This window comes from Canis aureus, chromosome 12 (assembly GCF_053574225.1).
Source record: "Canis aureus isolate CA01 chromosome 12, VMU_Caureus_v.1.0, whole genome shotgun sequence".
Classification (NCBI taxonomy): domain Eukaryota; kingdom Metazoa; phylum Chordata; class Mammalia; order Carnivora; family Canidae; genus Canis; species Canis aureus.
Window position 1 is genome coordinate 46,908,614 of NC_135622.1, and position 26,047 is coordinate 46,934,660.

General features: G+C 53.6%; 1 protein-coding gene across 2 annotated transcripts in view; it reads right to left on the reverse strand.

Annotated features, from left to right (window-relative positions):
* Positions 1-26,047, reverse strand: part of KLHL29 (kelch like family member 29) — a 305,917-nt gene that overhangs the window by 137,507 nt on the left and 142,363 nt on the right. For both annotated transcript variants that reach the window (XM_077843976.1, XM_077843978.1), the window contains one exon: positions 3,156-3,485. In XM_077843976.1, coding sequence (XP_077700102.1) covers positions 3,156-3,440 — 285 coding nt within the window. In that variant the 5' untranslated portion in view covers positions 3,441-3,485. The remainder of the gene's footprint in view (positions 1-3,155; positions 3,486-26,047) is intronic.

The window sequence follows — 26,047 nt, forward strand, 5'->3', positions numbered from 1 at the left end:
GTGGCTCAAGAATCTGTGCTTGTCCAACTGGCCTTTCATCAAAGACCAGCAAGAAATCCTCAGGCCACAGAAAAATGAAGAAACATAAAAATCCACTCAGGCCTGAGGCAGCAGTGACAGAAAGAACTGTCACCAGCTTTCTAAGCAGCCGCAGGGAACACAGCCAGCCTTCCCTACCCCCGGGAGCTGGGACTGTCCCCGACGGCTCGGCAGAAGCAGCCCCAGCACCGAGTGAGCAGGTGACCATGCCTGTGGGACTAAGGGCAGGAGAGGGGCAGACTGTTTCTGCGTTGCTGGTGATGGCATAGGGTGTTGGGGGTCACCCCCAGCCCCCAGAGAGATGTGATACCCTGCTGCATGCCCAGCCCAGGGGGGATGCTGAGGCCTGACAGTGCTAACACTGAGTCCTCCAGTGTGACTGGCCCATATGTGGCACCAGACAATTCACTGAAGAAGGCCAGCAGTACGTTCAAGCAGCCATCGCCACACTGCAGGGTGGCAGGAACACACGGCTCTGCTCCTGGCTTCTATGTAGCCCTTTCCCACCAGAGCAAGGTCTCGGCTCTGTATACACACCGGGCTTTCCTCCCTCACCACGTGCCAGGCCCGGCTCTGTCCTGAGCACTTTATATATGTTTGAACTCACGCGATCCTCACAACAACTCTGGTAGCCAGGTGCCACTACCTATTCCCATTTTACAGAAGCGAGGCCCAGAGAGGTTAGGTAACTTGCCCAGGGTTGCTCAGCTGGTAAGGGATAGAGCAGAATTCAAATCCATTCTGGCTCCATAGTCTGTCTTTATCCACAACACTAAGCTGCCTCTGCCAATAACCTCAACGGGAGTGAAAATCTCGGGTGATATGGTCACACTGTCCAGGCCACAGGCCTGTCACGTCCTGACCTGTGTGTTCCTTGAGGGCCAGAGCTAGCCTTTGGCTACTCAGTAAAGATGCAGCTTGCTGACCAGGGAAACCATAGCTTCCTCGGTTTGGGCCTGCATGTCCACTGATGTGGTGGTGGCATGGGGTTGGACAAACAGGTTGGGGGACAGGCATCTGGGGTGGTGAGCAGCAGCTTGGCCAGATGGCAGAGAGGCACCACAGCCCAAATTCAGTGACAGTGTCCTGGACAGAAGCTGCTACTGGCTGCTGACTTCCGTCTGCCCTGTACACCCCATCTCCTGAGCACCTCGACAAACCCAGGCACCTTTGTCTGACTGGACAAGCTCCTGCAGGTCTGAAGCTGGGCTGGAGCTGGTTACGCGTGCCGAGGAGCTGGCTGTCCCACCGGCATGAACTTTTGCCCCCGCTCCCCTCCCAGCACCCAGCACAATCCTCCCCAGATGCTGTTTTCTGTCAGAGGCGGGTCCCTTTCCTCCCATGTGCTGTGGTTTGGGGCCCCGCCAGTGAGGGATGCTGAATATCAAGCGGTTTGGGAGCAAAGCAGGAGCCGTGTGGGCAGGGCAGCCCTGTGTGACGGGCCCTCACTGCCAAGTTCCCGTCCAGCACCCTTGCCTGGAGGGCCAAACCCCTGCCCCAGGTACAGCCCGACAGCATCCCTAAAAGGGCCTCCATCCAGAGAGGGCCGAAATCATCAAGTGGGTTCCCAGGTCCAGCTTCCCTCTCCCGACCTGGTGGAGCTAGCCCCTCTGCCCCCACTCGGCGGTCAGTTCCAGAAGCTGCTATTGACCAGATGGCCAACAGCTGGCCTTCCTGAGTGGCTGCCAGATGTGGCTGGCGGGGCGGCCGGCTGGCTCCACCAGGCAGAGGTCACTGCAGCGGGCCAGTCCTGGGGGCTGGTGCCCAGGGGAGGGCTGCGTTTGGCCGGTCTGGGGGGGCGTCGCGCCCACATAAACCTCCAACTCCTCTCCCCCGTCCAACATTCCTTCCCTCCACACCTCAGTGGGGAGGTATTTTCATAACAGGAAAATAAAATCAATAAGGCTCTGCAGCAAGATGTCAGCGTGCTCCGAGCTGGCCTCCAATAGCTCCATTGTCTCGGGCCTCCGCTGGGCTCCGGGACGGCCGCGCTCCGTTATTAATGGGAAGCAGGGCTGAAAGGGAGTTTTGAAAATCACGGAGACAAAGGCGCAGCACACCTGGAGCTCGGCTTTCCCACACCACGGCCACCTCACAATGGCTACGCCGGGCCGCCCCCGCCTTTCACTTCTCCCGCAACTTTTATGAAAGCAGGGAAGAAAACACTAGCTACACACACACACAGGTGCACGCACGCATGCACACGTACATGCTGCCTCTGAGAGGGCTCCTGGAGGCCGCTCTGAATGGCTGGCAGAGCCGAATGCGGCCTGCAGAGCCCCTGCTCGGCCAAGGAAACAGGACAGCTGTAAGCGGGCTTCCTGCCGCCTGCGTGGGCCCGTCCCTGGAGGGCTCCGGCTGCCCCAGGGGCTCGGAGCAGCGTGACGGGGACCAGCCAGGCCTGAGCTGGACAAGAGCCTCGGTGACATTTTCATTTCAGCATCTCTGTTAGTATCATGGCCTGGTTCATGCTGTCATTTCCAAGGCTGGAGCCGCCTCCAGAAGAGAGGGAGTGACCTGGAGCGAAGGCCCCTGAAGCTGACAGCTGGGGCCCAAGGCCTGGGTCCCCAAGGAAGGTCCAGCCTCGGACCAGCTCTCACAGACTTGGTGTGACTCAGTATCCCCAACCATCAGGTCGGGGACAAAAGTACTGATTCTCGTGGTTGTCTGAGGCTTGGAAGACCTCACGGGCAGGAGAATTCTCGATTGAGTTATTCATAAGTATTAGATTTATGACCATTTCTGCCTGACTGCTGGTCACTGTCTTCTTGCAAACCCGAGTCACTGGTACCCCAGGAAGACTCGCGTGGTCTAAGGTCACCTATGTAAGGGATCTTTCTTGCCAACCTGGCATTGGCTGTCCCTACACCTATGAAATAGCATTTACTCAACATGGCATAGGACGAGTAGCTTCAGGTGAGTCGCAGAGAGAGACTTTACGGCAAATAAAACCATGTGAGCCTTCAACAGTTGGCCGGCCCAGCTCCAGAGACGCCAGTCGTCTGGAGAGCACGGTGGCCGGTGCACAGGCCGGGAGCCTGCGGAGTGGCCCCGGGCCTTCAGGGGAAGCAGGGCCCCTGTGCCCAGCTCCGGCTCAGAGAGGACACCGGTCTTACCTTGGTGGTGACGGCGGAGGCAGAGCTGGCCACGAGGCTGGTGATGGCCTCACCGCTGCCCGTAGTGCAGGGAGCCGGAGCCGTGGCAGGCGTGGGCAGCCGGGAGGGCACCACGGGCAGCGGCAGGAGGCCGGGCCGGGCACCGAGGTTACTGGCCGTGCCGCCACCGGCCCCGGCGGTGGCACTGCAGTTGCTGGTGGTCCCATGCGTCCCGTTGGCACTCCACTCGCGCCGGTCCCAGCCCACCCGGTAATCTCTTTCGAAGCGGCTGTGGTGCCGGGACATCTTGCCGGGCCGTGGCTGCTCCTCACAGGGAAACAGAGGCCGGACCTGCTGGCACAGAGCGGAGAGGAGGGCGATTTAGACAAACAGCCACGCCGCTCGGATGCCAGGAAGGCAGCAACAACTGTCTGCATCTATTAAGCACCTTCTCTGTGTGCAAAAAAGGCTTTCAAACGACAGCTGATTTCATATTCACAGCAAGCCCACGATGCACGGATCATTAGCCCCCCGTCACAGAGGGGGAATGAATGATTTGTCCAGGATCACGTGGCAAAAGTGGAGGAGACAAGATTTGAACCCAGCCTCAGTTTAAGAGTGATGCTTTTTGTTCGGCAGTGTCATGTTGCCCTGAACGATGTGCTTGTGCTCATTTTAATGATGGTTGGGATTTTATCCCACCATCTCCACTGTGAAAAAAAGATCCTGGGGACTCCTCAGGCCACGCTCCCCTCAGCCCTATGATGGTGAGAGCAGCCACATCTGTAGACCCCCTTCTGGGTGGACAAGGCCCATCACACAAACCACATTTTATCCTTTTGGGAGCCCATTGCCGACCAGGGATGGCTCATCCCCTGTTTGTGGATCAGGGAGCTGGTGGAGAATAAGTGACTCCCGTGAGGTCAGAGGAGTAGGAAGGGAGAAGGTGGCCAGGACCTCTGGCCTTCAGACTGAAGCTCAATGTAGAACTCCTTCTGAAAAGGCGCTTAGCCCCTGGGTGTTAAAAGTTCTTTATAACCCTATGGTTTAGTCACTGGCACAAGACCCCCACCCCCCACCCCGCCACGCTCCCTGTGAACCAGACATCTCCCATGCGACTTTCCTGAATACCTGAATGTAAGGCCCTCAGCGTTGTCATGGAGACCTAGACACCCCAGGGTACGCTGAGGGCCTCTCCCATCATGAGGACTGGGCTTTGCTCAGAATTATAGTGACTTGCCTGGCTTCTTGCCCAGCCTGGGTGTGATGTCACCCTCAGGCATGAAGGATGTAAAGATACAGGAGAGGCTGACTCGGCTGGAGAGGCCACAGCAGGCCTGAGGCAGAAGGGAGGGCGAATGGTAGAGCCAGGGCACGGTTGGCAGGTCGGGGTGGGGTCTGTCCCGCCCATCACATCCTCAGCTCTAGGCACCACGCAGGCGCACTTTTCTTGAACTTTCTTCCACTCTGCAACCACTTCCTGTCTGGGGTGTGAGCTTCTGGACGTTGGGGATAGCCCCTGGCTCATTTTCTTAGCCTGCAAATCCAGTCATGGTGGGGGGCTCTGGAGTTACTAGCTGAGTGGGTAGACAGGCCACCTATTTAAAAATTTCTATCAATCCTGACCCTACTCTGATCTTCGCACACCAGATCTAGTTGCCAACTTCTAGTGCTACAGAATCAGAGCCTGGGCCTACTCCTAGTGACTGCTGTCTACGGCCCACTTGTGTGTTTGGTGGGCCCTGGCAGCCACCGACCCCTTCCTTGGCACCGTCCCCTCCAGCAGGCACAAGCAGCACACGAAAGAGGAGCTGACTGTGACCTCTTAAGGCGGATGGTGGGCTCATTGTTTACTTTGTCATCATGCTTCACAGCCTTCACAATGCCATATTATTTTTTCATCTATCCAATAATAAAAAATAAAAATGAATCGCCCTTTGGTCACCTCCTTGCAGACTTCTCTTGAGAGACTACTTTAGTTTAGCTCTTGTCACTTTTATGCCTCCTGCCCACGCCATAACCTGCCCTGATGTGGCTTTTGCTGTGGCCACTCCTTGGGAGCTGGTCTCACCGAAGTCATGAATGATCTGCTTGTAAAATTCCACGGGACACTCACACCTTCTTCCCTCACATTTGGCATGGTTGATCTCTCTCTCTCTCTTTCTAGAAACCTCTTCTCTGTGATTTCTGAGACATTGCTCTCTCTCCTTGTTTTGTTCTCCTACGTCTCTGCTATTCCTTTGTAGTCTCCTTGGCAAGCTCATCCTTGGGGATCTGTTATTTCCTCCTCTTCTTTTCTCACTCTACACACTCTCCTTGGACAATCTCATGAGCTGTCACCTCTTTCCCTGATGCTCTCAAGGCTACATCTCTAACTCCCTCTCCTTCCTAAGCCCCACACCCTGTGTCCTAGGCTCTGAAGTACACCTTACCTGGCTGCCCTACAGGTACCTCCATACGGTATGTCCCAGAATCAACTCAGTGCTCCTTTGTCCAGTCATTCTCAGGAATTCCCTTGAGAAGACAGGAAGTCTCGTCTGCTCGGCAAGCCCGTTTCCCCATCTCTATTCACATATTCAACAGTGGGGTCTTTGATTCTGTCACCCCAGCTGTTTCTCAAATCTGTTCCCTCTCCCCCTGCGCATCCACCACCCCAACTCCTTGTGTCCCGCATAGATTACTTGTCCCAGTCTCCTTGCTCCAGCTTTGCCCTTCTTACCCATTCTCCACCCAACTGCTTTTGTGACTTTTTTATTTTTTAAAGATTTATTTATTTGAGAGAGAGAGCACGAGAGAGAGAGAGAGAGAGAGAGACAGACAGACAGAGAGAGACACAGACAGAGAGAGAACAAGAGAGTGCCAGTGGTTGGGCGGCAGACGCAGAGGGAGAGAGAATCTTAAGTAGACTCCGTGCTGAGCATGGAGCATGACGTGGGGCTCAATCCCACAATCCTGAGATCATAACCTGAGCTGAAACCAAGAGCTGGATGCCCTACCAACTGAGTCACTCAGGCACCCTGCCTTGTGACTTTTGTTTTTAAAGCACAAATCTGATTGCCATACTTTACTCTTCTGTTTTGAATCCCGTCCTTCAGAATAAGGTCCAGACTTCTCAGTGTGGCCCAAGAGACATCTGAGGATTCTAGGCCACTGATCATTCTTTCCGCCCCTGAGGCAATGCCCACCATTCCAAATACTTTGCTAGGTTCTAAAGGCATCATGCCCTCTCTCAGCTTGGGGTTCAAGTCCATGTTGCTCCTTTGCCAGGAATGGATTCTCACTCTTTCCACACCCAAGCCCTGTGTGTCTGTTCTAACTCAGCTCAGGCACTGACTCTTCTAGGAGGTTGCATGGACCCACCTCCTCCGGATCAGGCAAGAGGCCCTCCTCTATCTCCCTGGACACTTGGCACCCACCATCATCCCAGCGTCGATGGCTGTGGTACATTTGCTACCTTGAGAACAATTTATTCCTAATTGCTGAATGTTTCCAGAAAAGATGAACACATTTGTGTGAAAGAAGCTCAGAGACAAAAACCCAAGTCTTCCAACTGGAAGTTCCATGTAGATGCCAAGGTAAGGAAATGTCCTATCTTCCTGGCAAGTCAGCTCTGGCTGACTCCAAGGATGGCTCCAAAGGAGAACAGAATCTGCATGTGCAGGGTCAGCTGGACCCCACAGCTTAGGCTCCTTTCCCCCAACATTCACCTGCAAGGCTCTTCCTAACTACCAGTGTCTCAGGGGAGTTTCCCTAGGCTGGATCCTAAGTATGGCAGAGATGAGATGACAAAGTTCACCACAGCACGTCCTCTCTCCAACCACCCAGGAAGACCTCCCCATTGCCTCCCTTGCAGTTAGGTTGGGAGTCACACTTCTGAATTCAGACAGCTAGAGTGAGTGGGAAGGAGATGGAGAACATTCCCAGAACTGACCCTTTAAGAGCGTCTTATATTAACCTCATCTCCCTTTACCTGCCACGGCAACCTTGGAGGTGCAAGAGGGTTGCCCCACCAGCACTGGACTTGGCACGAATGGGACATAAATCTTCATCATGTTAAGATGAGATTGCAAGGTTATTTGTTGGTACAGCCTAGCCTAGCCTGATACACTAAGTCAGCACTTACATTCCCACAAAACAACACAATTTCACACATTGTCAAGGAAATCATCTCCTTCTAGCTGGTGAGTGAGGATGGAGATGAGGAGGGCAGACTTGAGATGTACCCCCAGGAGGGCAGAGCATGCTTGGGAGCAGGTCAATGGGCCTCCTGAGGCCCAAGGACACCTCTGATGGCAACAGAGCCTGTCAGCTCGCTGCTTAGGGAGCACCTGCTGCGGCGCACCGTGGCTCCATTGTACCCATGGTCCCGGCAGCCTGCACCTCCCGCCACCCTGCTCCGCTGCTCATCTCTTCAAGGCTCTGTATCACACTAGAGAGGAGCTGGAGGGGACTCAGGTAGCTGGAGGCCACACAGTCTGGTTTGAGCCTCATTAAGTGTATTCAAAACAAAGGTCAACTCTTTGCACGCCAGGTTCGGGTTAGACTTCATTCCTCAGTTTAATTTTCCCTTTCAAATGGAATGAAAGAAATGTGTTGCACAGTTTACCCTGGGTGAGACGGCAGAGTGCCAGCTCCAGCGGTGGCAACTTTAGGATTTCCTGCTGGGCGCAGAGCCAGTGTGTCAAAAAGGTCCCGTGTGCCCACACGTGCGCCTGGGGTGGTGGTGGGGGAGGTGGCAGGAAGTGCACGTCAGGGCGGAAGGAGGCCCCACATGGACAGGGCACTTCAGACAAGCCCGTTCAAGCAATTACACACAAAACACACAGATGTGCTTCCTTGTCAAGGTGAGCACCTTTCCCTGGCAGGCTGCTGGGAAGCTGGCGAGCCTGGCGTGGGGCCCTTTACTGAGGGTTGGGGGGGATTCTGAGCAGCAGCCATTCCCGACTGCTGGGTGCACTTCTAGCTCCTCTCCCAGACCTTTGTCCACCACCTGTCTCTAGATCCCTGAGCTCCCTGTCGCTCCCCTTTCTGCGCACCTGATGCCCAGATCTGAAACATGCCCGGCCTCTACTCCGAACCACAACTTCCCTTTCTTCGGTTTTGCACACCCTCTGAAGAGGAGCCATCCCCTGCTTAGAAGAAACTAAGAATTTGATCCGAAGTTTTAGGTGTTGTTTCTTTTGTTCTTACGTTTTCTAAAACATGTTTAATTACCTCTAGAATGATAGAAGAGGTAATGTGAAATGAAAATAGCTTTCTTCAGTACTTTGGAGTCCTGTAAGAAATAGTCTGGGGCTACGGAACCTACTCTATGCATCTTCCCTGCCAAGAAATGGGGGCTCCGCCCCAGTAAGTGCCTGGTTTAAGGCCCCGTTCAGGCTCTGGAAACCCCACAGAGCTGGACCGCCTTCTGCTCCTGCTCCTGTCAGATCCTGAAACCCGACCAGGCCCCAGGTGTTCGGGCACCTCTCTGGCTACCACCCAGCCTGGTCATTGAATTGTTGGATTTCAGAGCCTCTCTGCAAAGGGATCCAGGCTTCCTGCCCTGTTTGGTAAAGCCACATCCCACTGGGCACCAGAGTCTGAGTGCTGGGACTGTCCTGTCTGCTCTACAAGCCCAGAGCTCTTCTGACCACTCCAGGAATCAGACCTGGGTCCCCAGGCAGAGGAAAGAGAGCTGAGTCAGGGGTCAAGAGGGCCAAGTCTGAGCCCCAGCACGACCCCTTACTAGCTCCAGGAACTCAGGGTTGTCTCAGGTTGTTCATCTGCAAAGTAGGGAGGGACAGCCCTACTGCCCGCAGGACCATGAGAGGATCCAACGTGACTCCTTGCGAGCCCTCTGCAAGAGGCGAAGACTTATCACTGGGCAATGATCAGACCCTAAAGTCACAGGGTAGAGAAAGGCAGGTCAACAGGAACCAGGTTTCCAGGATGAGGACGAAGGAGAACATCAACTATGAGGTTGTGCATGGTCTGGTGTCTGAAACACACAGCTACAGACTCCCTGAGAGCCCCATGCTAGGTGGATGGGACCTTGTAGGGGGCTCTGTTGCTCAGGGCCCCTGGGAGGGAACAGACTTGGGTGAGACAGAGGTCATCGTCAGCTGAATACCTGTGACCTGAGGGTCTTGTACCAGGAATCCCACGTCCTGCTTTGTCCAAAAGCCTTCTCTCTGTAGCTCAGGGTGCCATGACAGACTCAGGCCTGGGCCATCCGGGCAGCCTGAGGACAGCCTGGAGGAGGGGACTCAGCTGACACCCGGGCTCAGCCCCACTGCCTAGGCTGTGTCTCTGTAATTTGGTCTCCTGGACCCTTGCTGGGTCCCAGATCAGCAGCCCTGCCCCCGAGATTTGCATCCACATGAATAATTCATGAGTAAATAATTAAGAGTTGCATGTGCCATAGTTGTTAGTGTTACTATCCATGCTGGGCTGGGGCACAGGGACCACTGTCCAGGAGCCCACAGTGCTAGCCACACAGACAGGCACACTGTGCACAGCTGAGCACACACCAGGACGCCTGTGCTCTGTGTCCGGGGACCCCCGCGATGTGCTCTGGAGGCTGCTCGTGGCCACACATATTGACATGCCTGTGTGCACATGCTGTACCCAAGATCACAGGTGGCTAATGACCCTCCTCTCGCTCATGTCATGAAGGCACGTGCAGGAGCGGGCGCCGGCTGTGAGGGCCCTGAAGGCGTGATTAATCCACAGAAGGTAGGGGAGCCCGCACTGCCTCCAGACAGGGAGCTGAGGAATGAGCCACGGCCTGTCCAGCCCGATTGGAAAATGTATGATTGCCTCATTTGGGGGAGACGTGCTGCCAAGTCGGTTGGAACAGGCCATGCCCATCTTTCTTATTTTCTTCTCCCTCTCTGCATCTTTTAGCCTTTCTTCTGAAGCAAAATAATAAATAGCAGCCGAAAGACCATCTTGGCAAATGCAACACAAAGAAATACTCCAGGTGCTTCTGGAGAAGCTGGCTCGGCCATGAGTTGGCACGGATGCTAGTGGGAGTTGGGGTGCCCTCAGAAATGCCTCCCTGCTTCCTGGGGTTGCTTCAGCTCCCACTGACACCCATCCCTGCCAAGCCCCCACTAACTCTGAAGACTCACTTTTGGCTGAGGCTGCAGGAAGCACTCTCTCACCAGCCCTCTCTCCTTGAAGCGCACAGAGGCAGGCCTGTGGCCCAGCGATGGACTGGCATGTCCTGCTCCCCATGTGACTGCTGCTCCTGCAAGGATGTGCTCCCTAAAGGCAGGACGCACCCCCCCCCCCCGTATCCTCCATGGGGCTGTCTGGGCACAGGGTGGGCACTGGGATCAAGGTGGCAAGTCCTTTCCAGCTCAGAACATACCTCAGGGTGGAGACCAGGTGAGGCGAGAGGTGCCTAGGGGGCAAGGAGGATGTGTCAGGGTCCACCCTACACTTGCTCAACCCCAAAAGCTCCTCACATTTACCCGACCCACCTCAGCTGGGGCCTGGCCAGGCCCCCGAGGGAGAGGGAGTCCTTAGGGTGCGTGCAGGGGTTCAGCACCTCCAGGTGGATATGAAATGTGTGGCTAGTGGATGCACCCAGAGGTGCCAGCCTGGGCCCAAGCCCTGTTTCAAATCCTTTGGATCTGATCAGAAGCTAAAAAAGCTCTGGAACATTCACAGGCTAACAGCAGCCTCTGCCTGGTTCTCGTAGGATGAGTGGCTGGAGGTGTGATTTTATTGCTAGCTTTTTCTCTTAAAAGACCAAAGCCCCAGTAGGCTGGACACAGTCACTGTCACACTTTCCCTCTGCTCTGAAAGGGCTTTTTCCCGGGCAAGGTAAGATAGGAGTTTACCCTGGCCAGCCATGAGGATGCTCTTGTGAACCCTCTCCTCCCACCACCACCATCAGTGGCTCACTCAGCAGGGCAAGTGTGGAGATTGGCCAGCCCAGGTGCCAGGCTGGAGTGGCTCATGTCAGCCCTCTAGTGTAGTTGCTGGAAAGTTCCACTAAGACCTGCTATAGCTAGCTCCAAGGTCTGGACCCACAAGCAACCTCTACCAGGCACCACAGGCGGTGGGGGAGGACTCAGGGATGTGAGAACTCAGATTGGACCTCTGACCTCTGCTTCTTCTTCCCAGGTGGCATCAATCTCTGTAACAGAGGGCTTGAGGGTCTCTCTCTCTTTAAAGAAGACTGGGCACCTGCTTAATTTCCCAGGTCTTGGCACATCTGAAGTTTTGGTGGAGACACAACCCAGCAGACCCTAGACTAGTGGGTGGACTGGCCTCAGGGGAGGATGGAGTGGGGTGGGGGGAGTGGCATGAAAGGTCCAGTAGCGATCACAGCAACAACTATATGGCTTTTATAGGGTTATCTCACTCTTGCGACCCTTCACGTGGTTCTTTGAAAGCCACCACATCATTTGCTTTTCACCGCATCCCGGCGGTGTCAGCGGTGTAGGCAGAGATGCACTGACACTCATTTCATAAGTGAGAAAAAGGAAGAGAAGACCAGGGCTGGGACAGTGGCTTGTGCCCCCTCACCCACAGCATGGTTTATGGTCTGCAGCATCACCCTAGGTGCTTGTTGAGGTCCCAGCACTATTGAGGAGGAATTTGCATTTTTCGCAGTATTCCCAGGAGTGGGGGGGACTCAGCTGCAGGTTACAGCCCCAGACGTGCCAGCCTAAGGTCCGCCTCTTAGCCGGACCAGGGTCGGTCGGCCCTAGGACCCAGGCATCCTGACTCTCAGCAACGCTCACCACTGCACCATGGTCCTCGGAAGGCATGGAGGGGTGTGTGTGTGGGGGGGCAGAGGTATTTTGGGGAAAAGCCATATTCCATAATTACAGGCCTTAATACATGACCCAAAAAGGACAAATGTTTCAAAATGCTTTTCTGATGATAGGTTTCAGGAAAAATGCCACCGATTCCTTTTCTGGGCACAATTGCTCACGCAAAAAAGCAATCTCTCTGCCTCGGGAAGGTGGGATCCAGTGCCCGTTTTAGATGAACAGTATTAAAGGAACAGCCTCTCATTTCCCTCCCTTCCCATGTGCACCTTTGCTTTGAGAAATCTGGCTGTGGGTTTTGATGTAGTGATTTTTTTTTTCGAAGAGGCGCACATGATTCAGAGACTTTTCTCCTGGGACTAATTGACTAGGCATTTGTGCTATTGCTACTGGTGTAAATCATTATAATGGTGATAATGAAAAATAAAAAAGATATTGGAAATGACAGTTGGCAACATAATATCAGCATAAACTGGGGGAAGAAGGGAGGCGTGTATAAATTAGGGGCTCGTAAACATCAGGATCAATGAGGCTGCTGTGGCGGGCACGGTGTGATCGTTTAGAGGGGGGTTAACCACAGTTATCATGACCAGGAGCCATCTGTGTTCCTCTGACTCCTTGTTTTGGGGGGCTCCACGGGCAGCGGGGTCACTGCAATCGGGAGCCTGCAGACACACGCCTGCAGCACCGGGAGCTACATGTTGCGGGCACCTCCCTTCTCCGAGCGGGCCTTCTGCTGTCTCGCAGGCCGCCTCTCGGGCACGCCTGATTATTCCGAATCTTGCAGAATTGACTAATTCAACGAGATCTCTCTTCACAGCAAATGGTGTTCATCAGTGACCCGAGCTGATGAATAAATCCCACTCGGTGCCTGGAGCCAGACCCAGCAGCAAGAGCCGCAGAGAAGAAAGACCGATGCACTCTCTCTATTTGGCTGCCAAAAATGCTCTTGCAATTTGCTTTCTTCTAGACAAGAGTCTATTCAAAAGTCTATTTGGAAACATTAGGGAACGGCCGTCACATGGCCGGCAGATCATACTGCCTGTGACAGGATATTATCTTCCTTGGGAGAGACTCCACCACGCTTTTATTTCCCCGAGTAAGTAGCGTCTGGTGGCTGCGGGATTGCTCCGAGGGCTGGGGACATTAGAATCCCTGTCCAGAGTGAGTGCGGGCCCACAGCCTCGTCCGCGGTCCGCATTCGTGGAACCTTCTCGGGCAGGCACCCGGCTTCCTCTTCCTCGTCTCCACCCCTGGTGGGACCGGGGGAGGGGGGGTGCTGCCTCTCCGGAATGCCTTCCTGGGAAACCATCAAGTCGCCGACCATCCCCACCTCTGGGAGTCAGGACTCCGTGTCCCCCCTTCCCTCCCAAGCAACCCCTGCTAGGCAAGCCCTCGTGCCTCCCGGTCCCCGTCGAATCGCATCAGATACACTGACCACCCCTCTGCCCCTCGTGCCTGGCTCCGTGCAAGCTCCTGAAAGCCAGTGAGGAAAGTGGGGCCCCTCCAGGGACGAGCATGCCGTGCGTGGGCCAACAGAAAAGCATGAACACACCAGGGCCCGGGGGAGGCAGCGGCCTGTCTAGGCGGCCAGACACGGGGTGGGTCAGGATGGCCCTGGAGCCCAGAGTAGCTCTGCCTCTCGGGGCTGCGTTCGCTACAGAGGACAGACGGGACTTGAGCTAGGACAGCGCGAGGGCAGGCACGTGGGGGAGGAAATAAATGCAGCGCGGCCCGGGATGGAAATGCCAGCTCCGCCTGCCATGCATCCGGCCTGCAGAGCTCACGCCAGACGTGGGCTCTAACACATCTCTCAATAGGGACAGGAGCCCCAAAGGCCCACGCTGCGCACTGGGGCTTCCTCCAGGGATCAGCAGGGGAGGAGAGGGGTGTGTGTGTGGGGCCACTTGGGAGATGCTTTTGTCCCCTGGCCTGGACCACTGAGCTTTTGTCTTGGCCGCTCTCCTGCTGACTTCTCTACCAGGGGCCAGGCTTGTCCTCGAGCTCAGAGCCCCTTCAGCCCCCTTCAGTTTTGGGAGCTGCTACTCTATCTTTATGTACTTGCTTTAGATTTTCACTGTCTTTATTCTATGTCCGTGTTCTTAATTTAATTTAATTAAAAAAAAAAAAAACCCAACCACCCAGACCAGAGGGCAGCCTGTTGCGAGGTTGTGTGTTTTATCACCACCCAAGCATGCAAACGAGGCAGCCTCTGTTGACAAGTTCACATCTCCAGTGCAGAGCTGGCTGTTTGAACAGCTTGTGTGCAGTAATTGAAACATAGATTTTTGTTGCCTTTCTGTTTATTTTTAGATTAACCAAGCAGGGATACTTGGCTTCCAGGCTGCCACTTCCATCCCTGTTGGGTAGCTTGGGACCACTGGCCCCATGAGCACCAGCAGCAAGGACCACCATGTGCCCCCTGAGCTCTCTCCCAGAACCATCCTGGGTTTGTCCCACACCTGACTCTGGTTTTGCCCTTTATTGTGTTCCCCAGGGCCCAAGGCTGGGAAGCTGATGAATACACGATGCCCGCTGGCTGTCTTCTAACTACACTAAACTCTCTCAGAAGCTCTGGAGTCAGCCACCTCCTTTGACGACAGAGGAAGCGAGGCAGAGAGCATGAGGGCAGGGATGGAACTAGAATCCATACCTTCCTGGAACTAGGGGGCTCCCACAGAAGGGTCACATGGCTCAGCAAAGATTCTCTCAGGGTCAGTTTTCTATTTGGGCCACTTAAAAAAAAATATGATCGCATCAGTCTGGATGGGTGGGTGATGCTACAATGACAGCCCCAAATCTCAGGGGTTTAAGCTATAAGGTGTGCTTCTCGCTCCTGCTGCACACTCCTTGCTGGTCAGCTGGGGCCCTGCACCAGGCTGTCCTTCCCAGGATCCCTGCTCAGAGACCGAGCCTCACCTGGGCTTTGCTGCCCACTCCCGCAAAGGGAAACCATCCTTTCTGCTCTCATGTCTCAAGCCACATGGCCATCTGTAACTTTAAGTGGGTGGGGAAGTGCAAGCATCAGGTACCCAGAAGGAGAAATGGTTGTGGGGGAAAAGACAATGAGGGAAGGGTGTGTGCATGTGTACAGAGCGGAGCGCCCGGTGGGCTGGGTTGTCCTTCTCCAGACCCTGCAGCATCCCTTTAACCACATTCTGAAGGCAGAGCCTGCCTCTTCTTTGTCTCACTGCCAGGCTGGGCATATCGCAGGGGCGCCTCTGACATTTACTGAGCAGAACTGTCCTAAGGGCAGGGGTGTGAGTGAGAAGGACATGACCATGCACAATCTTCAAGTCATTTTCTTCTCCTATGGAGTATCTCCACCTGTACTCTGTGCCACCTCTTCCTGGAAGCCCTCCTGGAGTTTCTCAGGCAGCAGGAACAGCCCACTCAGGCCTCCTCTAGCACCCAGGGTGACTCTCTTCTCATTCTAGATCCCACGAAATGATAGTTGTATGGCAGGTTTATTAAACAGGCTGAGCTCAGTGGGAGAGCAACAGCAAACAGATTTCTTTTTCTCCCACTTCTTTCCTTTAAATCCCACTGTCAGACCCAGACAGCTTTATTTGGTGGGGGGCACTTTTGGGTACGACTCTTGTTATTATTACTGCTGCTGCTCGGACTTCTACTACCACGGCCTGTCACCTTCGAGCGTTTCCTGTGTGCCTGGTACGGCACAGGACTGTCCACACAACAGCTCTTCCAGTCCTCGCGAGAAACCTGTGATGGTGGGGGTGGGGGTTTAAGCAGCTGACAGGTTGAAGTGACCTAGTGGCCACACAGCTAGTCACCAGCAAAGTCAGCTCTGAAAACAATCCCATCCTTGCCTCTCTCCACAGCAGAGCTTTCCTGCAACTCCGACCTCATATCGGATCCACAGCTCCCCACCGCGCTGACCCAGGCTCAGAATCTGGTAGTGGGGCAGGGACGTGTGGTGAGCTCCAGGTCCTGCCTCCTCCACACTCACGAACTGTCTTCTGGCTTCCATGGTGCAGCCAGGAGAAAGGCGGAGAGGACAAGGCCAACGTGTGTCTGGAGCATCACCAACCTGCAGCGGTGGCTCCGCTGCCTGTGGGCACTGCGGTGGCTTCTGTGCTGCGTAAGGGGCAGTCAGGCACAGTCCCAGGGCTCCCAGCTTGAGGGAACCCAGGTCATAGCCCTCCCAGTGTTCCAGCCTCGGGGAGCATCAGGAGGACTGTCTTAAATCAATGGGGGGGGGGCATAGCAGGGGCATCTCCCCAGGAGGAAGAGAAAAAAGCCTCAGCACTCCTCCTAGCACAACTCTGCTCAGGGGCGTTCTCTCCTGCAATCTCAAAACCTTCCTAACTTAGGGACTGGGGAGGCCCAGAGGGGATTTGGGACTGTCTACTTTCTGTTTTTAATGTGGCAATACGGGACACCTTTCATGCTTGGCCTTGAGCCTCATCCGAGTCTCCAAGACAACAGGAGCAGTCTAATTTAACATGCCGCTACAGATGATTCAGTCCTGCTCTAGCTCAGTTCTCACCTCCTCCAGGAAGCCTTCATGATGACGCCCAGTTACTTTCCTACCTCATCCTTTGACTGCGCTGCCTTCTAGCCCTTGCTCTGCAGAGTCCCACGTACGTGATCATGGTGATCATGCGCTGAGCTCTGAAAATACACAGCAGTGCCCTCCACCACTGGTTGCCTGGGTGGAAACCCTACTTATCCTCGGTCTGCAGTCACATTTGTGTAGACGCTGGCTGCACCGAGCTCAGCCCCAGGGTCTACTGAGGACAAGGGAGTGGTCAGCCTGAGGACAATTGGGGATGACCGAGTCAGGGCCATCGAATGGGTGCTGGACAGCTGTCCACAGGCCAGATCTCAGCTGCAGCAGCCCCAGGAGAGGGAGTGAGATGCCTATCTGTTCTCAGCTCAGCTGGGTCCAGGCTGCAGGCACAAGAAGCCCATTTACAAGGGACCAGCCTGCAGCAGGCACCCAGAGCAGGGCTGACACCCCGATGTCTGGGGTTCAACAAAGGATGCTACAGAGGTCTGGGCTTGAATATGGGCCGGAGGGGTAGGAAGGGAGACCCTGCAGAGGCCTGGGGGACTCTGGCGTCAGCAGGCAGCCTGGCACCATTGGGGTGGACTTCCGGGGCCAGAATGAAAGGAGCTCAGTATTCCCCATGCCAGGAGGAGGACTGGCCTGGCACCCCTTCCCTGGCTGCCCAGGAAATGACCATCCACGGAAGCAGCATGTAGGGGGTGCCCCCTCTCCACACCCCCCGGAGCCTCCCACCTAAGGGCAGTGTGTGGTGAACTCATCACGAAGTCAGAGGAAGAAATGCCAACACCCCCTTTGCTTGCCCATATGGGCGTGAGGTGGTGCGGGCATCACTCCCACACCTGAGCTTTCGCTTGCATTGGCTTCCCGACCTGGGGAACCTTCTCCTTGGAGTTAAGCCTTCCTCACTGGGCTGCAAGGGGACGGTGGGGAGGAGACGCAAGGAGCATTTCCTGAGCACCTCCAGCATGCCTGCCTTTCTGAAAGTCACTGAGGCTGTGAAAGTCACCGCCTCCATTTTAGAGGGTGGAGGGGACTGAGACTCACAGGTTAGGTGCGTGCTCTTTCTTCTGGCTTTGAGGCCATTGCTCTTTCCATTTCCCTTTTGGGCTTGGACTCCCGACAGCCCCAGCCCTGCGAGCCTTCACCTCAAACTCACGATACTTCTTATAGGCCCAACTGCTGTGACTCACGGCTGTTCTCTCCATCTCCCTCCACCTCCCTCCTGGCCAGCCTGGTATGAGTCCCCATTCTCTCACCTGAGTTTCTGTTGGAGCCTCCGAACTGCCCTGCCCTCATGTAGTGTATTCTCCATGCAGCAGCCAGAGTGACTCTGAGAAAATGTAAGTCAGACCATCGTACTCTTCAACCAAATCCCTCCAATGCTTCCTATGTCGTCTTGAGAAAAAGCCAAACCCTTAAAGGTCCATGTGGCCCTCAGGCCCACTTCCTTCTCTCACTCACTCTCTCCTCTAACCACTCAGCCCTAGCACACTGGCCTCCTTGCAGCTTATCCAGCAGCTTAGGCCCCTTCCTACCTCAGGACCTTTGCACATGCTGCTCCATCTGCTCCCCCCCAACTTCCCACCCTTCCCAGGTTATCCACAGGGCTAGTGCCCTCATTTCCCTCAAGTCTCTTCTTAAATGTTACCTTCTCAGTGACTTTCTCTGATCATCTTATTTTAAGATGACCAGCTCTTCCCCTGCTTTATTTTTTGATAGTTCTTATTCCTTCTATCAGCTTCCTTAAATTTCTCTGTCTCCCTCTCACTGAAATGTAAGTTCTGTAAAGGTAGCACTTTGTAAGTATCGATTCATTTAAACCACACACCACTCCACTGTTATGATGGCTCTATCTTCCCGATCAGGAAACAAAGGCATAGAAAGGTCAAACAACAGTCATCCAGCCCAGAGTCATCCAGCTCGGAAATGGCAGACCCAGGATTCCAACCCGGGCAGTGTGGCTCTTAGTCATCACCCTCTGACCACCAGTTCCGTTCGCTGCTGATGCTTGACTCTGACAGTGCCTGGCCTCTTGTCAGCGCTCAGCAAACACTGAGCGAATGAATGAACGTGTGAATCCTGTAAGGCCACATCACAGGGGCCTGTGAGGTCCCCTCCCCCTACAGATTGAGGACCCCTGCTGTCCCCTCCTACATGGCCCTGCCCTCCCAGGCTGCCCACACCTAAGGGGGGCAGTGTCACTCCAGGTATGTTAAGGGAATGAAGGTGCCCTGAGGCCTGAGGTGGTTCCCTCTGCCTGTGGCTGTGGGGGGAAGGGCCAGGTCAGGCTGAAGGCCCCACATGTGGGCGTAGGGGTAACCTCGTGAGCCTGGGGTGGGTGGACTTGATGGGCTCCTCTGGCCTGAGCATCCGACTGACTCATAATGCACAGCCCCAGGAGCAGTCGGAGGGAACAGCCGGCGCTCCCCCAGGAGCAGGCACATCTACGATGCAATTCCTTCGAGGAAAATTATTCAGGCAGCCATTTATTAAAACACAACTGCTCCTGAGGAGGCCTTTCGGCAGTGGAAATACCAAATAGCTTTGAAGCTCCAGCCGTCCCCGAAACCGATGAGGCAGGCTCCTAGGCACTATCTGACTTTTCATCTGCTCTTTCCCCATCTGGAAGGGCTAATGAAATGCTACACTGTGAGGAAACCAGGAAATAAGCAGCTTCGGAGGTGAGGGACATATATTTAATTTCTTGCCTTGGTCTGCTATTTGCATAAACCTCAAGGGAATGACCAATAGAGGAAAGAGAAGAGAAAGAACACGACGGTGTCTCGGGGGCCCGGCACCGTGCTTGCAGAACACCTGCGTCTGACATTTAGCGCTCACGGGCGGCCCTGGGAGGGACATTTCACTGCTGGCTCTCCGGCAGAGGCCACTGGTGCTCCCCGCGTCTGTGTCCCCCTCTTTCTTGGGGACCACGGTGGGACAACACTCCCCGGTCCCGCTTGATTCTAGCTGGGGCTGTGTTGCTGTTTGTCGGTGTGTGCACATCGAGTGTGCAAGTCACATGGGTCCCTCTAGGTCTACGTGGTTACAGCAGGATTGCCTTCTTCACCCTCTCTCTTTCCCTGTTCCCTGCAGGAGGGGAGGGGCCCAGGTGCCCAAGACCCACCAAGGAAGGAGCTCTGGTTCTCATCAGGGTCACAGAGCAGATCCACTGACCTCCTCCCCCCATTAACCTGGGACTTGGAAAAGAAACAACCTTCTATTGCACTGAGCCACTGCATTTTGAGGTTGCTTGTTTAGCAGGTATCCTGCCATGACTAATGTGATCTTAATTTTACAGATGGGAGACACAGGGTGAGGGAATCGAAAGTGATTTTTCAAGGGTCACCAAGAGCCCAGAGCCCACCACAGACAAGCTGTGTGTTAGTGAGACCTGACTTCCCCGCCTTGGTGGTCCTAGGTGAAAGGCAGCTGTTGTGAGCCTATCTTCCAGATTCAGCTCCCCGGGGCCGAGCAATGCAAAGGCTGACTCCCTGAGGTCCCAGGCAGGAGACTGGCCCTGTGGGATGGTCGCCAGTGGCCTCCGGCGTGGAGAGTGAATGCAGGAAGGGGAGATGCTGGACCCTGCCTCTCGGGGGGATTGTCTTCTTCCAATGCCCGACAAGCCCTGTGGATGGCACGTGCTTTGTGGAAAAGGTCAACTCCAGAAAGCAGGAGACTCAGCAAATCCCCAAATAGCCAGACCCTGAGCACAGGCCGCCGCTGAGTGCACGTGCCATGTGGAGTGGGAACAAGAGAGGGGCAGAGGGGGAGCGCCTCCCCCCGACAGACCCCTTATGGCCCACGGCTAATCCCCGCTCAGACGGGGCCTCTCTGGGTGGGAGCGTCCGGGGTGTGCAGCTTCCAGACAGCTCTGTTGAGGCTGCAGTAAGTCCTCTAGACGCCTCATGAATTTCTGCTCCTTAATGAACATGTGCACAGGAGAAGATCCGATGGAAGAAAGGGTGGGAAAAGCACACACTTGCCAGGGAAGGAATACGATTGCCAAATGCTGAGAGGCTATTTTAAACAACAGATTAAAGGGATGGAAATGAAAACAGACCAAAACAAAGCACCACACCACCCTGGTTGCCTGGGTGAGCCCTTTACTCTCATTAACACTGCTTCCCAAGGCCACCGGCGCCGACGCTGGAGACGACGACACGTGGCCGGCACTCCAACCACTCCCTGGGGTGCCAATTACTTCCCAGGATTAATTCTTCAGTTTACTAGACAGTTCCATCAGCCGTACCGCCATGGCCAGAAACAAGAGCTCCTGGATGGAAGGCAAACCTACTGGTTCCTGGGAGCTGGACTTTGGGCCAAAACCTACACATCCTCTTGCACAAGAAGAAGGCACTAGCCCTGCTCCTGCCCACCTGGGAGCATCAATTGTGTGAGTTTTTGGCTTGGACTTAAAAAACAAACAAAAAAACATGTTTTCAATTGTGAAGGGCTTGAGTAAGAACAGTGAGCATGCTGTGTCTGAGACCAGGAATCCAGGGACAGTAGCTGCCTCAGACACCTAGAGTAACCCTGCATGCTGGTCAGCTTGTCTTACCATCCCGCTAAAACAAAAGACGCATGGAGCTGCTGCCAGACTAACAGCACATCGGTCAGCTCTGGCCAGCACTTAGCACCATGCCAGGGGTTGTGAGGGGCAGCAGAGATGAGTCTGTCAAAGGGCTTGCTCAAGAGGTCCACTGTCTGCCTGGGCTGGGCCAATCCTCAAGGGCATCGGAGACCATCAGACAGTAAGTGGGAGCATGCCTGTGAGCTCCCTGAGTTCTGAGACCTGGATCTCTGCCCTTGCCTTCCCCATAGCACCCCACGGTGTTAGCTAGGCATATGGGTACCAATCCTTTGTCCATCCATTCACCCCTCCTCTCATGCACCCATCCATCCACCCACTCATTGATTCATTTCTCCACGCATTAGTGTTATCAACTATTCAGATACTTTGCCAGGCAAGGAGGAAGATTACTATAGAGTGAGAAAGGTCTGAAACGAATTCAACAGCAAAATTTGTGCTGCTATCCATTCCTGCTTCATCTGATAATAGAATGACTCCTTCCTATGTGCATGTGGCCTATTAGATATGTTTTGGGTGTTCTGACCCACCCCTGGGGTGAGCACGCAACCAAGTTAAGCAAATCAGTGTGCTCTAGCCCCCGGGCCATAATTACTCATTCAAGGTTGGGGGCGCCTGGGTGGCTCAGTTGGTTAGGTGTCTGCCTTTGGCTCCAGTCATGATCCCAGGATGGAGCCTCCCATTGGGCTCCCTGCTCAGCAGGGCACCTGCTTCTCCCTCTCCTCTCTGCTCATGCTCTCTCTTTTGCTACCTCTGTTGCCATCTCGGTCTCTGTTTCTCAAATAAATAAATAAAATCTTTAAAAATAAGAAAAATTTACTCATTCAAGGTTCTTGGCCCAGACAGACCCAAATGCCTTAGATCAATAGAAGAACTCAGAAAACAAAGGTCTGTCTTCCCTCAGAATCATGAACAGTATGGGTGTTATAAGCTGGAGCTGCTCCTGGCCATCTTCCCTGATTGTGAGGAGGAAGCAATCTGCAGAGCAGAGAATGAAGCCAGCTAGAGAGGCAGAGATGAGAGCCTGACAAGAGTTCTGATATTCTAGGAACCCTTGGGTCTAGCTGTGTCGGAAGCTGTTGCTGAAACTTTCAGTTACAAGAGCTAACACATGCTCTTTTTTGCTTAAATTAGCCTGGGTTGGGTTCCTGTCTGCTGCAATCACAAGAGTTCTAGTATGTTCTAATACTCTCAGAAGAGCTAAGTTCTGTGCTGTTTCAGATGAAGTCTTAAGATGGAAGGAAACTTCTCTGTGACTCTCCAGGAAACAGGAAGGATTCTGAGAGAGGGAGAGGAAAGAAAGATGTTCAAGATGAAAGAACAGTGTGGGCGGCACTGCCCAACAGAGTTTTCTGCGATAATGGGGATGTTCTCCAATGGGCTTCGTGTGAGAGGATTTTGCCCAACTGCAGGCAAATGGCAGTGTTCTGAGCATGTCTAAGGTGGGTGAGGCTACACTAGGATGTTCAGTAGGTCGGTGTAGGGAAGGCCTTTTCGACCTAACTGTATTTTTAACTTATAAAGATTTTTTAAAATTTTATTTATTCATGAGAGACACAGAGAGGCAGAAACATAGAGGGAGAAGTAGGCTCCTTGCAGGGAATCCAGTGCAGGACTCGATCCCCAGGCTGGGATCATGACCGGAGCCAAAGGCAGATGCTCAACCACTGAGCCACCCAGGTGTCCCTATTTTCAACTTATGATGGGTTTATCAAGACATAGCCATGCTATATTGTTGAGGAAGATCTGTATTTAATTTTTAATTAATTTAAATAGTACATGTGGCTGGTGGCTTCCATACTAGACAGCATAGGTTGGAACAAAGGCCCCTGGGGAGAAGGTGTGAGGAATAGGGGGCCCTTCCACAGGATCAGAGGCAGGCATGAGGGAGACAGATTGAGCATGGACAACTGGAAACACGGACATCACTGGGGAAACATGCAAGTAGCCTGGGAAGGGTCTGACCGTGGCGGAGGAGACAGGGAGGAGGCCGACAGGAGCAGTTACAACGAGACGCCGACCGGGGGCTGGTGTGGCCATTCACCGAAGTGAGGAATGCAGAAGACAATACAGGTGTGCAAGGGAAGTGGAGGACTTTGTGTTTGGATCTTCGGGATCTGAGGTGGGAGGACGTCAGGATATAGGTCATTTAATAGAAAGCTAGAAGCTGGAGACACAAGGTTTCGGAGCCATCGGGGTCACTGGTCAAACTTACAGAAATGTATAGCAAGGCTAGAACTGTGAAGAAGATTCCCAGCACGAGGTGGAAGAAAGAGAGAACGAAGACAGGGGGCATATGAAGTAACCAAAGGAGGTAGAACAAGCAGTCGAGCATCATCCCAGTCTGCTGGGATTATCAGTGAAAGGCTCATTTTTCTTACCTACAGACGTATTTTTGAGATAACTGAAATTGATTCCTTTAAAATACCCACTCTTAAACAAGAACAAAGCATTTTAGCCATTTTAAAGACAAAATGTCTTGAAATACAGTGCTTACTTCCCAACATGCTGAACAGAATGTAACATCACAGGGACACCGGGCTGGAAAGCAGCGTCACGCCAAGGACGCAAGGACCGAAGGGGAGGGGCAGGAGGCAGGAGGCAGGAGGCAGGAGGCAGGAGGCAGGGGGCAGGTCTGGGTGCTCCGCCGGGGCCAGGCAGTGCCTCCCTCCCGTGCATACTGCATACTAGAGCTTGCGGCTGCTTCATTTCCCATTAGCTTTTACCAAACATTGCTTGCTTCTGTTATCTTTCCAACTCCTCTCTTGCCAGATCGAGTGTTTGCAAAATTTGCTTTGAATTCAGAATCTAGGTAATCAATCTTATAGTCAATTTGTATTTTGTTTTGTTTTGCTTTGTTTTTTTTTTTAAAAACGCTTCTGAGTTAAAGCCCATGGGATGGATGACAGAGAAAGAACAGATTCTGGGTGCACACATTTGGTGATGCCTATTTGTTCTGTTAGCTCCTCAGAGATGCTTTCCTGTCTTTTCTCAATCTAGGCTCTGGGCTGGGAGAAGTTTCCAGGTAAGTGAGAATTGGTGGAAAAAGCAGATGCCCTGACAGTCTTGCCACCCAGGACCTCTTATTCTAAAAAAGATAAACAGCTCACATTGTCACATCGTCACAAATGTCGAGGACAGACACTGTACACTAGAGTTAGCCAAGTTATAGCCCAGAAAGCTAACAGAGTGACACATTCCACAAAGTGTTCCTCCCCATAACCAGAGATCATTTCTCACGTTCACCCCCACAAAACCACAGGCACACTCCTGCTGGTGTCTGTGATGCACTTTTCAGGCTGGATGCAGTTTCTGGCATGTCAGGGGACGCTGGATGTAGGGGCAGCAGGAAGCTGACCAAGGGTGACAGATCAACCCCCTTGGTGGGGGTTTAGGCCAAAAGCTTTTAGACATCTTGGTATAAAAATAAAACAGAGCAAGAACAGAGCCAAGTGGATCTGATGTAGAATCATAAATTCCAGCTTTACACCAAGGACCATCTGGCTTCCTTGCCAGTGAAGCTGACTTTAGGCATCTTTGTTTCTCAAAGAGTGGTTCCTTGGGAGCTTGTCAGACATGCAGAATCCCAGGCCCCACCCCAGCCTATGGGATCAGAATCCGTATTTTAACATATCTTCAGGGAAACTGGGTGCACATTGAGAAGCGTTGCCCTACCCAGTTCATGGTCCATTTAGGTGCTCAAAGTCTCTCCTGTGCTGGCAGTTGGGAGCCCCGGTCCTAATTCTGCCCTCACTATGGGGGTGATTTAGCTATGTCCTCCTCCTTTTTGGCCTCTGTCTTCCCAAATGCTAACTGGGGCCCAGCCCAATGGGTTCAATGACGTGCCTAAGTGCTAATCCTCGAAACGAGGTCTGTAGGTACATCAACAGAGCTGCTTTTCTTTGCAGACCAGAGCCTCCTTTTCTCCTCAGGGACAAATCACCGTGGGATTTCAGAAACATTTCCTACCCTCACATAAGCTGCGGCATGAATCCTGACATCCTCTGGATGCATTCCAAAGCCTCCAGCAGCCCAGACTCAAACCAAGTGAGTGTCATGAGAATCCACCCCTTCCTTCTGGGCTGGCCTATATAGAGGTGCTGCGCTGGCCCAAGACCTGCCTCTCCAGCACCTCTTAGCATGCAGCTTCTTGGAGGTGGCCAAGCCCCACACGCCCAGAATCTTAGTAAAGAGCCCACGGACTACCCCTTCCCAAGTGCCCAGATGGGGCCTCCGGCTTCCTTTCGTCCTTGTGGTTTTGGGCTCTAAATCTGCCAACAGATGAATCCTGGTATATTTTATAGTTAAAACAACTCTGCATTCCAAGCACTAATGCAGCTGACATAATATTGGTCATGAGTGGTTAAACAGGATGCCTCCTCTCGATCTGCTGGAGAGGGGTGTATGTGTAACTGTGTTACATAGGGTGTCACGGAGCTCATGTTTCTGCTCAGTGCAAGGATCTATAGCTCAAAATCAGCAGAAAATTTACTCTTTATTCCTAAAGGACTTTAACTGCCCTTCCTCTCACAGGAGCTAAACAGAGGAGGCCCAGTGGGGAAACCAGCCCCCTGGCCCCAGAGCACAGAGTGTCCAGTGGGGCTGCAGGCAGCAGGCTGTCCACGAGGAGGGAGGCAGGCAATCACCTGAGGACCATGGATGGCACTGGGAGGGGACTCAGAACAAATGCAGAAGCAGAGACAGAGAGCCAGACCGTAGGCAGGTGGTAACCAGAGGTGGGCTGGTGTGGGGCAAGAGCCACGTACCCTCATCCAGGCTCCACAGACAACAAGAACACGACAGACACGAGGGAGATGCCAGCCAGTCCAGAACAGAACAGAACAGTCTTCCACTGTGCCTGAAGAAGGGTGGGCGCGCGTTGTGTTTTGTTTTTCACTATTCATTAGATAGAAGGAGAAACCAGAAGTTCGTCTTAGAATGTCACTGTCCTTGTTTATAATGTGTGCCATGTATTTTTTGACAGCCACTCTAGAGTCAACAGTATATGACTTCTTTCCAC